The sequence below is a fragment of the Mastomys coucha genome, unplaced genomic scaffold (genome assembly GCF_008632895.1).
Source record: "Mastomys coucha isolate ucsf_1 unplaced genomic scaffold, UCSF_Mcou_1 pScaffold16, whole genome shotgun sequence".
Lineage (NCBI taxonomy): Eukaryota > Metazoa > Chordata > Mammalia > Rodentia > Muridae > Mastomys > Mastomys coucha.
Window position 1 is genome coordinate 77,999,372 of NW_022196898.1, and position 17,432 is coordinate 78,016,803.

Genomic DNA, 17,432 nt, shown 5'->3' on the forward strand with positions numbered 1-17,432 from the left:
AGGCCTGGAAGAAGGTTGCCCCATGGCCATAATTTCAATGTCAAAAATCTTCACTTGCTTATAGTAGATTATTATTAAGTTCTCCTTGAATGGATGGATGGATGGATGGATGGATGGTGGGAAAGAGGGATAACATAGAGACTCTGAAGAATTATGAAAAACTTCATGGATGAAAAGGTCTCCTGAACCAGATGCAGGTCTCATAGAGTTAGGTGGGTGAAACCCTCCCCTTCTCTGTCACTCGGACTATCCTATCTGGCAAATAGAGGTATGGGCTTCAAAGAGCATTTTCTTAGTTTTGGGAAAAGTAATGAATGTTCTTTTCAAAGAGCATTACTAACCTCTCCCCCCAACCCCTGGCTCCTAGTGAGACTTGGTGTGAGCATCGGCCAACGCTCCCGATATTATCATCATTGCCATTTTTTTCATTACCATTTTAAAACCCTGACATGAGATTCCTTTCTGGATATTGATATGGAGAGAATAAGCTCTGACTCGATTATAGCAAGCTCTTTATAAATGGGGTTTATGCAGATTGCATCTCTGTGTCTCTTTCCAGGTAAGACACCTGCTGTTTTCCTGTCTCTGACATCCTATGTCTATTCGCCTCAGTCCCCTTTGGCCAGGACAACCTTTCTGTCATGCTACAGGTTCTTGCAAGGGTTCTTGGCATCATGTCCTTAAGGAATACTTTTCAAAAACCCCTGACCTCTCTTTAAAGATTATATATAAGTTGAACCTTTTGGTCTGTCCCTAAAGTTTAGGCAATGTTTGCTTTGACTAGTTTCTGAATGTTCCTGCCATCATTTTGCCCGTTGAGAGACAGTTTGCATTTTGCTGTTACTTGATGTTTTAATAGCTATGGAATTTAAAAAGGTTTCTCAGTGTAGAGGTTATTTTATCGTTCTCTCTTTGGTATTTAAAACTCCCACTTATCATTCACATTCACGTACAGGCTACATAATTACTGGGGTTACTGAACTTAAGATTTTTGATGAAACAATAAAATTGGAGCATCTATGAAAAGCAAAACTTGTTTCTTGAGCAATTGAAAATATCTAATAGTAGAAACTAGCTTTCCATAATTGATGTTCATTAAGTCTTTTTCCACAAATTATAGGTTATAATCCTCACAGGTGCCTGCTGGCATATTATGTCGTCATTCAGGAAATCTTTTAGCCTTTTATCTTTATCTGGTTGGGTTTTCTCTTTGGATAGAGAGATTATACAATAAGCAATTTAATACTAGATTTCCTTCATGCAATGTCTTCTTTCTTTAGCCTCAGTAGTAGTTGAACCAAAAATCATTCTTGGGCCTCAATATTTTTGCATTCTATGAAAACATTTCCCCATGTGGCCTTCCTTAACTAGATGTCATTTTTATCTGCTTGTAGGAAAATTCATCTTTTCTTATGCACATGCATGCCCATTGTGATGATTATTTTTGTAATGCTGAATATATTTTGGATAAACAAAGTCACTGTAGTATATGTTATGGAAAAACTCAAGAGATTTTTCTTTTTCATAACACATGTGCTTTATGGTGCTTCTCACATAATATGGTTTGCTTTTGAGGTCTCTTGATTCTTTATAGTTATCTTTCCCCTCTATATCTGTACAGGCATGTCTTAGCTGCACTCCCATGGGCTAGCCTTAGCCTGATCACATTATGGGTCATTTATGCACATTTTTTAAAACAAATTAAGAATGCAATAGAACAGTGCACGTATCTTTCATTTTGAGTCATTTACCTATGTAGACTCTGTGTGAAGAAAGGCAGCCTCTCCCTGCAGGTGCAGCCACTCATTGTGAAATCTCTCCTTGGTCGCTTCCACCTCTGCTCATCCCAGAAGTTTTAACTCTTTCCCCACATCTGTGTTCTCTCCACAGTATCTGTAGATAACTTTATGCAGCCATATGACTCCATATTCCTACCCTGTCTTCATTTATTTATTTGTGTTTTAATCAGTGTAAACATATTTCAACATGACATTTTTATGCATATATACCATTGCATTTTGCTCCTTCACCGGCTCTTGTCCTCTCTTGCCTCCTCCCCCTGAGCTAGTCTGCTTTTCTTCCTGATGAATCTCACTTCTGCCTTCACGCCTTGCATGTACACACAAGCCTCTCTCTTCTTCTAGGGACATATCCAATTACCATTCCATCCCTCAGTTCAAGTTTAGCAAATCCATGAGTCAGTTCAACATCTGTGACAACATCTGCCCTAACCCCCCACCCTCCCTCTGGATCCCCTCTACCACCCTGTGTTATTCAAGCTAAGACCTGTGAGCATTCTCTAATCCCCATTCTCACTCTCATCTTTAAGGTAGTAACACATTCTGAGAATCCTTCTTTAATAGCGTTGGAAACTACTGACTGGTCCCTCGCCCTGGTCCTAGGATGGTTGTGCAGCTGAGCTCCTGTGGCATCTTCCTAAGGTCTCTGCCTTCAGCTCTACTCTTGTACCCACCTCATCTGGGTGATGGATGAGCTTTTTCCCTTTTCACTCTTTACTGCACCTCTACAGGCTTTTAATATTGATTTGCTTGTTTGCTTATTCTTGAGGTGAAGTCTTGCCAAATAGCCCAACCTGGCTAACCTTAACCTCTAGCTTGGGATCCTCCTGCCTCAGACTCTCAAGTGCTGGAAGGACAGATGTTGCCGTGCTGCCTGGCTCTGGCCTTCCTATTGTTCCACCAGAGTGCTTATCAACCCATATGGTTCCTGCCTACCTCTTTTCCTCTATTTTCTCAAGTGTTAAATGCTGTTAGCTTGGGATCCTGCATGCCATTGATATCTCAGACATAGCACAGTGAGTGCTACATAGACTGTGACCAGCAAGGGCCACTTAGATATTGTTGTCAGTTTGTAGGCTCTCTAGTATTAAACAGTAAAACAAATAGAAATGACTATGAACACAAACTAGAAAATTACAAAATCTGAAATAGAACATGTAAGATTACATCTCTGACTCTCCTGATGCTATATTGACTGTGTTTGACAAAACACAATTTCTCACTAAAATGTAATGAAGTCGTTACTGAATATACAATAAAAATGACAACGACATCTTGAATTTATGGCTACCAAGCATTTAGAAGCATTTCTTATGGCTTACACTATTTGTGTAAGTGGCTTTGGGTCAAGGGCATCTTTACTTTCTAGAGGGTAACTGCGAGTTTTCAGCCCTCATGAGATACTGGCAAAATGGTGGCTAAAAGATGTATCTGGTCCTGGGTGAGAATGTGGGCCGGGTGAGATGGCCTGTATCACACATTTGCACATCTTGTTTCTTAAGAATTCAAGATATTTAGGGGTGAAATATGTTTGACTTATCCTAGTATTTCAACTTGTTTCTGGATTCTTTCACCGTGTTTTTCTAGGACACACTCTTTTTTTTTCCCATGCCCACTTGGACCATCTGGGTACCAGGCACATTTTTCTGAGATGCAGAGCTGAGATGAGATGTGAAGTCACTCCATCTCACTTCTTTATAGAAGGCGCTGACAAATGATGGGAAAATGGCCTGCTTATTGAAAAGTGTCCCTGCATGGAAAGCTAGGGGAGCTGACCTAAAAGTCACCATCATAGAAAGCCGGGTCTTCAGGTTGAGTGTTCAGCATCAATGCTGGCAGCACACAGTCTTCCTGTTAGGTATATACAGCCTTCTGTAAGATGGAATTTATTATCACCACCAAATGGCAATATGTCTTAAAACTTACCCCTTCTACTCCAAAATGTAACAATATCTGTTTTACATTTAAAAAAACAAAAAACAAAAAACAAAACCTTGGACAAATTTTACTTCACAATTTAAAGAAAAAATTTAAATTTTTTACTTTTAATTTTTTATTAGATATTTTCTTTATTTGCATTTCAAATGTTATCCCCTTTCCAGGTTTCCTCTCCAAAAATCCCCTATCCCTTCCCCCTCTCCCCCTGCTCACCAACCCACCCTCTCCTGCTTCCTGGCCCTGGCATTCCCCTACACTGGGGCATAGAGCCTTCACAGGACCAAGGGCCTCTCCTCCCATTGATGACTGACAAGGCCATCCTCTGCTACATATGCAGCTGGAGCCATGAGTTCCCCCATGTGTACTCTTTGCTTGGTGGTTTAGTCCTTGGGAGCTCTGGGGTTACTGGTTGGTTCATAGTGTTGTTCCTCCTATGGTACCGCAAACCCTTCAGCTCCTTGGGTCCTTTCTCTAGTTACTTCATTGGGAACCCTGTGCTCAGTCCAATGGTTGACTGAGAGCATCCACCTCTGTTTTTGTCAGACACTGGTAGAGCCCCTTAAGAAACAGCTATATCAGGCTCCTGCCAGTAAGCACTTGTTGGCATCCACAATAGTGTCTGGGTCTGGTGACTGTGTATGGGATGGATCCCTAGGCGGGGCAGTCTCTGGATGGCCTTTTTACTTCATGATTTAAAGAAAAAAATTTAAATTTTTACTTTAAAATTTTTAACAATAAAATTTTAATGTAAAAAATTGTTTAATATTAATTAAAACTAACAAACTTTTAGGATCCCTTTCTCCTCATATATAAAAACTTAAAGTCTTAAGATTCCTGTTGGAATCTACACACATCTTAACACCCTTCTGAGGTCATTTCTGAAGTCTGTAGGTTTCATCTCTGAGCCCATGTAGTAGCGTTTCACAGTTAACATGACTGGGATACGTTATCTAACAATACAAGACAAAGTTCTTCAAATGTGAGGCTGGGGAACTGTCCAGGTCGGAATTACCTGGCCACCTCCCTCTTTAGTTTTTGTCATAAAACGGGAGCCAGACCAGGAAGTAACACAAGTTGGTGCCTTTGTGTGATCGTGCTGCAAATATGACCAAGCAACAATCTGGCCCTGCTCAAATACCAATATGAGAAGTGACTTATTTATATGTTGAAATCTCAGACCCTTTGAAAGGTATACCATGTGTGCTGTTAAAAGGTCTTTACTTTAAAATTATTTTGTTAGATAATCATGTTTCAAGTGACAGTATGATTTATCACCACTAATCAAGATTCTGATTCCTTCGTAACTTCTTGTTTGTATCTGTTTTTGTTCTCTGTTGCATAAATATGAGGTTTATATATAAAATTCTGACTGTGTAATATGGGGCTAATGAGTCACAGATGGGAGCATCCTGGCACATGACCATCTAATAACAATTTAAACTCATATTCCATAGTGAAAACAAAAGCAAATTGTACACATCTGTTTTCCAACTTCGGGCACTTCTGAGTTTGCACAGAGTCGATGCTTAAAGGACTTTCACTTAGGGAGAATCAGAAAAGGATGCAGGTCACCTCAGACCTGCCTGGCCACTTAATACCCTGATCAGAGTAGATTTGGCATGAGGGGTCAGGTTTCCTTTGCTTGGCTTCCTGAAAACTCAAGGCTAAACCGTGAGAATCAAAACCTGAACCAGTAGCCCTGAGACACATCTTCATGCTATAACCCCATTTTTGTTGATCGTCTTAAAAAGGAAAAAACATATCCCCAACATCAGGAAAATGAGAAGACACCCAATAATAAACAAATACAGTTTAAAAACCTAGAAACTCTCTGGCCTTTGATCCTCAAACAGGAGAATAGACAAACATGGAGGAAATGGAAGCTAACCATTGGTGGAGATGTCATTAACCTACATAGTAAACAGTTCTATGGCTTTAAATGGGATAAAAGACTCCAACTTCAAATGTTTTTTTAAAAAGAAATGGAACAAAGCCAGAGATTTCTTTTTTAGATTTCCCCAATTGATAATACTGTATAAATAACTTTATGCCAGTTACTACACTCTGGGTTCCTTAAGCAATGCCCCCATTCTCCTTGGCTAAGGAATCCAAAACCACTTTTCTGTCTTAAGGGGTTGTGCATACTGTCAAATTCTCTTGAAAAAGTTACATGACAGAAACAATTACCATGGAGTGTGACCGTAAATCACCCTGACATGAAACACACATGCTTTAAGAGACAGATTTCTATCTACCACCCTCACGAGAGACCCTAAAAAGAGGGCAGACCTAAGAGCTGTCACATCATCAGAGAGAAAAAAAACAAAAACAATTTCTTGGGTGGTAACACATACGTGGAAATCTGTGTTTGTTCTGAAGAGTCCTTCCAATCTGACAATAAAATTTTGTTTACTGTTGTTGTTGATAAAAGAATTAATATGGGTTTTATATGTAGTATATGTCCAAATTTGTAAACAGAATGCCAGTAGGCAGGGTGTTCTCATAACAACGTCTGCAGTCAGCTCCATCTTGGACTAACCCTTTAAAAAAAAACTTTCCAGAAATATTAAGAGTTGCACACTGTACACAAGAACGTGCACACATTCCATTGTTGTGCCCAGCACAGTGAGTTTGCAGCCTCACCACTCCATGCTCCATGGGACGTCTGTTTTACTTTGGGGCCTCTTGTGTCTCACATGTCAACATGAGCGGGAGGGGGAGGTTGTAGGCATTGTTCTTGTTTTGTTTGTCTACAGTGAAATGTCTGTGTGACGTTTTGTGTCGTGTTGTTTTGGTGTTGTGCTCGTCCATAGGGCCTGCCAGGCTTCCCCACAGTTGCTGCCCTCCACAGCAATCAGATCCTCACCGTCAAGGTTTGTGGATGATGCTCGTGACCACTCAGTCAGAGCCGCAATCAGCATAAGGGTGAACAAGAACCATTCGTGGGCTTTCCCAGCTTCAGCTAGTAATGGCCAGCGACTGTGTTGAGCCTCTGGAGCCTCAGGCTTATCGGAGAGGTCAGATAGGGTCTAAGAGAGAACCTCCTGAGCATTCATGAGGAGGAAAATGAAGTTAAACATGGACGGTGACAGCCAAAGGCTGCCTCCCATTTGTGGCTGGATTCACACACATTCCAATGCTCTGTGATCCCAGCCAATTAAATAATTCTAAGTACTCTGAGGTTGGGTGTCAATATCTGGTTCAATGCACTTTATGCTGGTTGGTAAATCTGGCCGAGTTGGAACTGGTGCTTTGTCTGTAGACATTCTACTCAGGATGCTGAACACAAGGTCATCCTGATTGACTTGCTTTTGTAAATGGGTGCACTAAAAGACCACACCCCCACCCCAACATCCAAATGATGGGGCACAGAAGGGACTCATTTCTAATCAAAAGGAGTCTAGACTCCTTCCATTTCAAGGTTGTCTTTCTTCCCGAGGTTGAAGGTCTGCCAGACATGAGCGCCAGTTCCATTTTATTTCATGGTTATTATGAATCTAATGTGTATATCTCTATTTCTTCCTTGGGGCCTTCTGATGCTTATTCTTCAACTCTCTCATCTCTGAACTTCAACCTTTGACCTCACCTGACTGATCAGATGGTGTTTCCTAAAATCAATCATGGCTTTCTCTCTGCTGATCAGCAGCTCATTAAACGCCGGCTGATTAAGGTAGTGCTGCTTCCTGCGGGAGTCTGATTTCTCCTTCGCATTCAGTTGTTGCTCAGGGCACTGTCGCTTTGCATTTATCTCTCCTGCATGGCGCAGAGATGGTGGGTGGGTCTTTGTCAATATTCCAGAAGAAAATTATGTTTGGTGACTGACAGTATAGAAAGCCCACCTGTTCTTTTGCTTTTTTTTTTTTTCTTAATTAAAACAACTTCAGTTGTCCCCAGCAATAGATACACTTTTCTTCAGCCCTCTGGCTCTGATAAATTATATATCTATTATTCAAAAGAGCAGAAGCCCATCATGCTTAATCTTAAGTCTTGTGAGTATACACATTTTCAAACTAAAAATGCAGCCACCCATGGATTGGGGTAAATAGGACCAATAGAATATTGCCATAGGCATGGTTAAACGAGGGCTTTATACATCTCTGCATATAGAAATAAACAGTGTACTAGGATAACCGTGCTGCTGGAATGAGAGCTGGCTTAGTTTCATAGCATCTGTCTGGCTCTCTCACAATAAATATTTGCTCCTTGCTGGCAGCTAGATTGCGAGCAGGCTTTATATTTATGGTGGACTCATTCTTTAAACATAAACGTAGATTGGATAATGTGAATTTAAAGCACTGAAATAGAACCTGAATATTAATTGCTCGTGATTGTTGTTGACTCATTTCCTTCCTCCATTCCAGGGCGACCAAGGACAGGCAGGGCCTCCAGGACCCCCAGGCCCTCCTGGTCCAAGAGGCCCACCTGGGGACACAGGGAAGGACGGCCCCCGAGGAATGCCAGGAGTACCCGTGAGTTTCATCCTGGGTTGTTGTTCTCCTCGCTCTTGTTCCATGTTAAGGGTGAGAAGTGGGGTGGAACAGGTGGTAAGGGACTATAGGGCCAAGAGGCCATGTGACTAGAGAGAGCTGAGGGCAGTGGAATGAGAGGACAGCCCTTGAGCACTACAGGTACTTCAGTGTGTTTCACCCAACTGCCCGGCCCAAGAAGAGCCAGGGGCCTGCAGGCAGCATCTGCATGGATCTTAGGTAAGCTTTGGGAAGCTCATAGCGAGAGGTATCTAGTCTTGCCTGTATCCTGCCTGCCAGTGGATATATCATTGCCTTTTTGGATGAAGTGAGATATTAGTGGGGAAAAAAATAAAGCCAAACACTGATTATGTTTGCTTAAAGGCCAATAGCACACACTATAAAGCCACGTACTGCTAAGTGAAAGCTAGTACAATTTGCTAGTATTTGATCCCTTCCAAAAGACTTGGTTAAGAGTGTTAATAAAAACAGTTAAAAGGTAATGGCTTTAACACCAGAGAGTATGACCATATTTCTGTCTAAGATTTATCTAGCAGAAATCAGTTTAAAATGATCTCAATACTAAAATTAGTCATATCAGTATCAAAAACCTGGGACACTGATGAATGATATGGCTTGGTACATCCAGCACAGCAATTTAAAGAAATATATGGACGAGAAAAAATGACCTGGATGATGTTGTGCCTCCAGGGCTAGGAGTTAAGGCTTATTGCTGAGTTAACTTTTATTTAATGTGTTGCTTAAACTGTTCTCATTCATGATTTTTCCAGTTCAAAAGTAATGATGGAAATATTTTCCAACAAAATAGAAATGTTTGAAAACAAAGGGGAAAAAAATCTAAAACCAGCCATAGTTGGTAACATTATCGTATGTTGTGTTTGCATTTTGACATCTATATCTTTGTATTTTTTTCTAAGAATTATTCCATGTGTGAGGATACAGGGCATTTCATCCCTTTTTGCTGTCATCATCTCTAGAGTCTCATTTCCCTTTCTGAAGGTCCTGTGCTTGCTCACATGAGCAAGGAACTCCCTCAACAGCTTGTTGGGACTGCTTTCCCTGAGCACTTGAAAGTGGTGAATTCACCCTAACCCTGTCTTCTTAATATCCGCCATTTTCTCAAATTGATCCCCCTGAAGAGAGCCTTCCAGAGCTTTGAGGGCATTGATAGCTTTCATTGACAGCTAGCCATAAAGTGGCTGTCTTTAAACAACCAGTTAAAAACTAGCAGGCACTGTGGCTCATTCCTGTGGTGCCAGCTCTCAGGAGGCAGAGCCTGGAGGAAGAGTGCTGTGAGTTCAAGATCAACATGAAGAGGCCGTAGAGATGGCTGAGCAGTGAAGAGCACTGGCTGCTTCCATGGACCTGAGTTTGCTCCCCAGTGCCTACATGGAAGCTCACAACCATCTGTAGCTCAGGTCCCAGGGATCCAACACTGTCTTTTGGCTTCTGAGGACACCGCACACGCATAGTGCATAGACGTGCATGCAGACAAAACTACATGCATACATAAAATAAATATTTTCTAAAAAGGTGTATTTAAAAAATAGCATGGGCTACTCAGTGAGTTTACCAGTTGAGAGAACAGTATAAAAATCTGTTTTAAAACAAATAAAACAGTGGCTGGGGAGATGGCTCAGCAGTTAACCAAATGCTCTTCCAGAGGACCTGAGTTCAATTCCCAGCAACCACATGGTGGCTCACAACCATCTGTAATGGGATCTGATGCCCTCTTCTAGTGTGTCTGAAGACAACTATAGTATATTTATATATATAAAATAAACAAACAAATAAATTGTTAAAAAATAAAGCAAAGAAATTATTGCTAGAAAAAATGGATATTATATATTATAGCAGACACAAATTTATGCTAGAAGTTACTATCAGGAGACAAAGATAAGGGAGCTGGGGAGTTGTCCCAGTCAGTAAATGCCACACAAGCATGAAGACCAGAGTTCACATGCCAGCATCCATCCACGTGAAGGCTAAGCACAGCAGGCTGTTTGTAACCCCGTCACAGACAAGGCAGAGGCTCCCTGGCGATTGCTGGCCAACCAAATCAGTGAGACCCAAGTTCAGTGAAAAGCTCCTATCTCAGGAGTCAGTCAGCACAAGAACTGAGAAGACACAAGATATCAGTCTGTCTCCAGCACTGAGAAGACACAAGATGTCAGTCTCTCTCCAGCACTGAGAAGACACAAGATGTCAGTCTGTCTCCAGCACTGAGAAGACACAAGATGTCTGTCAGTCTCCAGCACTGAGAAGACACAAGATGTCAGTCTCCAGCACTGAGAAGACACAAGATGTCAGTCAGTCTCCAGCACTGAGAAGACACAAGATGTCAGTCTGTCTCCAGCACTGGGTACCTTTTACACAAAGGGCAAAGAAACTATAGAATTTCACACCTAGATTTGACCTTTATAATGATCTGAGAGGCAATTTGCATATACTATCATAACTATTAAAAAAAAAGATTCTATAAAAGCGAGCTGGGTTCTGCAGAGATGGCTTGGCAGGCAAGAGAACTCACTCGCTGCTCTGGCTTCCAGCACATGGCAGTTCATACCTACCCTTTCAACTTCAGTCCTAGGGAGGGCAGCGTGTTCTTCTGGTCTCTGAGGGGCACCATGGTACACATACAGAAATGCAGGCAAAGCACTCACGTGAAATAAAAATAAATATGTGTATTTTTAAATGTGACCTGGAAAACAGTCGTTTTTGAATGACCAACAACATCTACGTATATTAGAATTGCAGGCACAGATCTCTGTAATCCAGTAGCCAGAGGCTGTCATTATGGTGTGACTATAAAATACAATAGTAAGTTCCATATGAACCTGATCATTGTGAAACAAAGCCATATGAAATAGCAGAATATTCTGTCAGTTTTAATAAACATGTTACTTCAGCTCTGACTAATGCAAAAGAACAAACTTCAAAATCAGCCCCTGCTCATTTTGCTACGTAACACTGTGGTGAGAGTGCCTCTCTGGCCTGTGTGGGCTCTTTGTGTCATCATAGGAAGCACACGAGGATCTAGACTGGTTTTATTAAACCCCAAAACAAAAGATTACAATCAAAGAAAGGCTACTAGCTCTTTGTGAAATGTTTATATTCTATTTTAATCTTTAAAAACAAAACAAACAAATAAAATAGTACTTGACATTCACATGACCAGCAATGTTTGAAAAAAGAAGATAACTGAAAATTTTTAAATACTTTTTAATTACTTGTCATTATTAATTTTTTTAAGGGTGAACCAGGAAAACCAGGAGAACAAGGCTTGATGGTACGTAACTCGGTTTACTTTCTTAATAAAAACAATAGAAAGACAGGTCATTAAAAACTATGGTTTATGTGTGAGTAGTCGGTCTTTTTGTATGATCCATAACAGAAAGATTAATTTATGAAAGAAAATGACATGCTAAGGATCACAAGACTACCATCTTAGTCAGTATTGTGAAGAGACACCAGGACCATGGCAACTCTTGTAAAGGAAACATTTAACTGAGCCTGGCTTACAGTTTCAGAGGTTCAGTCCATGTCATCATGGTGGGGAGAGTGGTGGCACACAGGCAGTCATGGTACTGGAGAAGTAGCTGGGAGTTCTGTGTCCTGATCCACAGGCAGCAGAGAGAGAGATAGTGGTCTTCTCCTAAGTTTCAAAGCCCACCCCCAGTGACATGCTTACTCCAACAAGGAATTTACTCCACACCTCCAAATCCTTCTAATCCTATCAAAGAGCATTCAAACACATGAGCCCATGAGGGGCCATTCCCATTAAGCCCAGCACAGCTACATGCCCATAGAAATAATATGGGGATGGAGTCTGTGATGGGAAGACACAGATTTCTACCATTCAGCAAGAACAGAATCCCATAATGAAATCGTGTTGCATGAATTGAACACAAAAGTCCCAGTTCTTTGTTGGTCCTTTGCCGGTATAGAAACGTCACATCAACTTGCTGAGTCCTAAAGAGTACATCGTCAACTGCCTCTCTCCTCCTCTTTCTCTCATGCTGCCATTCTAGTCTGCTGTATGGCTTTTTAAAAACATTCTTGGAGAAAATGAGATGATCCTTCTGGTACCCAAGTGTCAAAGATGGCTCAGGCCTGCCTGGGATGTAGAAAGAGCGAGCCAATCAAATTTGAGTGTTCATGCTCACTTCAGGCAGATAGCACGGACAGAAAATTTACTTTAAGAATTCTTACTGCATGCCTAGGGAGGCTAATGCACAGAAGCATAACAGCTGGCTAAATATTAAACATGCAAATACAGAAAGGAGTAAAGGCTTCCTTCTGCAGGAAAAGCCTTCTCTAGTGCCGTACTGAGGAGACCAGCCATTCTGCAAGTGGAACCCATCACTTGTGAAGCAAATGCATCCCGGGGCCAAGCCTCACTCACCACAAGGACACCACTCTATTCATGACCTGTCAGATCAAGATAGATCATTCAGTTCAGATTATCTTCGCTATATCATCAGTAGCACCAGCACAGAGAGACAGAAAGCATTAGCCCGTAGTGTGCAGGTTCAGAGCAGAGAAATTCTTGAAAAAGTAGGAAATAAATCTTGAAACTGATTCAGGCACCTATAATTTCTGTCCTGGGAAATGATTAAAATCTACGTATTTTATTTAGTCCTACATGAAAATCTACTTGGCATTCTTGCGAGCTCTTGTACACCCCGAGTCTGCTCACACGTAATATCCCTGGCTTCGGCTTTCCCCTCTGGCACCCAGTGCTGTATCATACCTAGTATTTTCCAGTTAAACAGGTTGTTACTGGCCAGCGGTAACCATAGGAAAGGGTTTTCTGGAAAATGGAGTCAGGGGGAAATTGGCTAGCCATAATTATACCTTACCCATGTGGAAGGCACCTTAAAAATCAGACAACAGGAGATGTGATAACCAAGTCATCTTCCATTTAATAATTTTCTTTGTTACAAGCCAACAGGTAGAATAGGTAAGGCAAAACCCCTCCCCCAAGTTCATCAGCATGCCGGCCCAATCAGCAGCTTCTTTAGTCTCTGTAGAGGCGGGACTTCCGATGTAACTGGAATCAGGAGCGAGGTGTGGCAAATAGCAGAAGGTGGGTAGAGAGGTGTGGTTATGAGAGGCAGGCAGGGTCAAGCAGGAGGGTTACAACAGGTGTTTTAGAAAAGTATGTTTTCTGTCTCCCTAAGACCTACCTATTCTCCAAGACAGATTATATGAACCATTCATAATCTCACTTTCCTGCAATTTCTCATTATATTTTTGACTATGTTCTTAGACCCAGGGCCTTACACAGGCTACATACTTGCTTCACTAAGCTATTTCCACTCCTAATTTAAATCATTACAAATAAATGCTTTGCATAGCCCTAAATGAATTATAGTACTATCTAAGGATGCCTCTATTTCCCATCTCATCTAAAACTTTTACAAATGCAGACAAACATTGGCCGCATTTTCTATAAAGCTTTTCGTCTCTTTACAGTCTTTCAGGTGAGTTCATGGCTCATTTTCTCCGATGCACCCAAGAAATTTAAATGAAATCACAAACGGCCCAAGGCTCAATGATCTTCTCAAGTTCATTTATAGATGACTTTTTCTGAAGGTGTAAATACTGCTTTAAGTGAACATTTCTTTATTTATATATAAGTGGTCAAATCTTAAGGTACAACTCAGTGATCATTCACAAATGGATATAACTGATGTACAAGTCAGACCAATAGCTAGAAAGTTCTGTGCCCTCCCCCTCATCCCAGTCCTGAAGATGGCCACCATTCTGCCTTGTGTTGCCATGAGTTAGTTTTGTCTGCATTGGAATTTTATGCCGATTGACTGGTACAGTTTGTCCACATTTGTGTCTGGATTCTTTCATTCAGCATTGTATTTGTGAGATCATCTACTTCTGTTTTAATAGCCTTCACAGCTGTTCAAAAAAAAAAAAAACGAGGAAGGACATTACTTCCTCTATTAGCCCGTTAAAACTCCATCACTCAGAGCAGTGAATGAATGAGCGCCTGTCTGACCTTGGGCAAGTCACTTAACCTCCAGATTTCTCATCCGTACAGAAAAAATAACAGTCTTTGCCTGCCTTAAGAGCTGGCCAGAGACAAATGCAATAAATTAGTGTAAATCTCTTTAAAATATGTAATGAGAACTGTATAGGAGTATGTTATCATCATTCTTTGTTCTCTATACAGTACAGGTGAGCGTGGATTTACATAACAGATGTATTCATGAAGGCTTGGGTTTTTTATTTTTATTTTTTAGATGAATCAGATTTTCATGAATCAACCTATTTTAAAATCACTGGAGAATTCTGTTTTTTCAAACAGTCTTTCTCAGGGCCCTTGTGTAAAACAGTATAACTCCTTAATTCTTTTTCTCAGAAAACTGAATTTGTATGTTTTATACATGTCTATTAACATGAATGATTCCTGTTGATTTTAATCCATCTCAAAAAAGAGTGTACTAGATATATGTTTGAATATTTGGTTGTTTTGATTTGGTTTAGTCTGAGATTTTTTTTGAGATCCAGCTTGTCATTTTCCAGGCTGGCCTGGAAATTACTTTTTAACTCAGGCCGGCTTCAAACTCATAATCTTCCTGCCTGGCCTCCTGAATTCTGCCATTGTAAGAATGTGGCACCATATCTAGCATTTATAGTGGTCTATGAGGCAAGATCTCTCATGGAGGGGTGTGTGTGTGTATTTATATGTGTGTGTGTATGTGTGAGCTTGTATGTGTATATGAGCATGTATGTGTGTATGAGCATGTATGTGTGTGTGTTTATATGTATGTGTGTCGATGTGTGCATGTTCACACAGTTTTTTAATCCAGAAGTCCGGTAGGAAGAAAGGCACACCGTGGTCTGTAATCTCTGTACAGATCCATAAACTCTTGATAGCGATTGCTGTTCTACATGTCTTGTTGCATTGCAAGCAGCAAGTGAAGTGGTGACATGAAGCGCTCTGTGAACCACAGAGACTTCGTCTTGAGATGAAGAGTCGAGCAATGTAAGCAGCCGCACAGAAAGACCCTGGAAAGGCTATAGAAGGATGGTTGGGTAGACAGTGACATCATTGCAGGTCAACACTGCAGGTGGCAGTCCTGCCACTTCTGCTCTCTCTGTTGTTGTCACTAAGCCTTCTGTATGTCACATCACACTGCCCCCCCCTTCCACGATGTCCCTTCTCATCCACTAGTTCAAGCAAAACACAATGAATAGCATCGCTCTCTTCCTGTCTGGATCGATCCCCCGTTGGTTTGAGTAGCTCTGTAGTGCCGGTTGAGATGAGGCTTCTAACGATGCTCTGGGGGGTCTTTATGAATTTCAAATGTCTCTGACAGTGACATGAGGAAGCTAAAATGAACTTACAGATCTGTTTATGAGTGTGTCAGGTAGGGATTTCATTTTCATAATCCAGGATGGATCGTTATACTGTGTAATAATCATCTGAAGATTAACAGCATGCTTGCTACAATAAGAGGGAAATCCTGGAGCTCATGCAGGCCTGCTTCCCTTGAATCCGTCTCAGCATCTATTCTGTAAATGTGACCTTTGGGCTTTCTGAGAAGGTCAGGGGAGATCTGAAATGACAGATCCAGAAATTACAAAGAGTTAACTATATCTGAATAAGAGCAGGCACCTCCCCCCAACACACAGGATACTATAAAACGAGACACGAGAATACAGCTAAGGGCTGGCCACAACAGCAAGCGCTTAGGGGGAGATTCTAGCACAGGCCAGATCCAGATCTTCCAGGTCTTCCAAGCCTGCAGGATTCTAAACAGTTGTTAAAATTGAATTTAAAGACATCTTTTCTTTAGATGCCCTTACTGGTTTTATTTCTTTGACAAGAAACGGCACGTTTGTAGCATTTTTCCCGTGTCTGTCTCCGGGATGGGCTGCTTCCCTTTGGCCCACTTGACACAGGTGGAGTCACCTGGGAAGAAGGAGTCTCAATGGAGAAAATGTATCCATCAGCCTACGAACAAGTGTGTGGGCATTTTCTTCATTGGATGATTGGATTCATGTGGAGGACCCAGCCCACTGTGGACGGGGCTATGCCTACACAGGGGTCCTTGGTTTTTTTATAAAAGGCAAGCTAAACAAGCCAGTAAGAAGCATTCCTCCATGGTTGCTGCTTCAGTTGCTGCCTCCAGGGTCCTGCCTTGAATCATGTTCCTACCTAAGAGTCATGGTAGACTTTTTATTAGCCGTAAGCTGAAACAAACCCTTTCTGCTTGCTTTTGGCCTTGGTGTTTTATCACAGCAATAGAAGGTAGATACCTGGATGCTGTGCTTTAGTCTAAAGTCACTGTACCTAAGGTTTCCTAGGCTCTTTCACGCCCCTATTCTGAAACTTTTTTTCCAGTGTATGTATGTCCTTTTTTTTAATTAGATATTTTCTTTATTTACATGTCAAATGATATCTCCTTTCCCAGTTTCCCCTCCAAAGTAAAAAATTTTTTAAAAATTTTTAAAAACCCCTGTTCCTCCCCCTCCCCCTGCTCACCATCCCACCCCCTCCTGCTTACTGGCCCTGACATTCCCCTACACTGGGGCATTGAACCTTTACAGGACCAAGGGCCTCTCCTCCCATTGATGACCGACTAGGCCATCCTCTGCTATACACGTGCTGCTGGAGCCATGAGTTCCACCATGTGCACTGTTTCCACCCAGTTTGTGTACAAACTTCATAACTCATTTATTCCTTACTTTCTTTATCATAAAAATACTTGCATTTCACTCATTGAGCTTTGATGGCATCTAAGAATTCAGGAAAAGTTGTCCGTTAAAATGAAACTTGGACTTGTATCTGAGCAATGTGTAGATAATCTTAGTTTGTTTTAGTTTTACTTATAAACACATCATTGCATGAGTCCAATGAGCCCAGTGCTGTTGAAAATGTCTGTTAACAACAAAAGCTTCAATAGTGTTTCTGCCTCATTTAAAATGAAGCCAAAAGGAGAGAGATTTGTGAAAACTTGCTTCACATATCTAAAGCTACAAGAGTTTGCTAGGCTACAGTTGAAAAACTCATAGTGTTACCAAACAGAACTCTGAGCTGCCTGCTCTCTTGGTCAGTGGTTAATAGACACTGAAGAATACAACAGACTCCCCATCCCCCACTCCCACCCACAGCCCTCCCAGCCAGTTCATTTGGTTCTGAGAAAGTGAGACCTGCTCCACCCCCATCTCCATTCCACAGAGC

At 41.3% G+C, this 17,432-nt stretch overlaps 1 protein-coding gene across 21 annotated transcripts in view; it reads left to right on the forward strand.

Moving 5' to 3' along the window:
* The window catches only part of Col25a1 (collagen type XXV alpha 1 chain), a 407,882-nt gene that overhangs the window by 280,028 nt on the left and 110,422 nt on the right, over positions 1-17,432 (forward strand). For 15 of the 21 annotated variants that reach the window (XM_031375493.1, XM_031375494.1, XM_031375506.1 and 12 more), the window contains 3 exons: positions 7,336-7,407; positions 8,099-8,206; positions 11,478-11,513. In XM_031375493.1, coding sequence (XP_031231353.1) covers positions 7,336-7,407; positions 8,099-8,206; positions 11,478-11,513 — 216 coding nt within the window. Of the gene's footprint in view, positions 1-6,550; positions 6,611-7,335; positions 7,408-8,098; positions 8,207-11,477; positions 11,514-17,432 lie in introns of all 21 variants that reach the window. The other 6 variants (XM_031375495.1, XM_031375508.1, XM_031375504.1 and 3 more) reach the window with 1 other exon arrangement.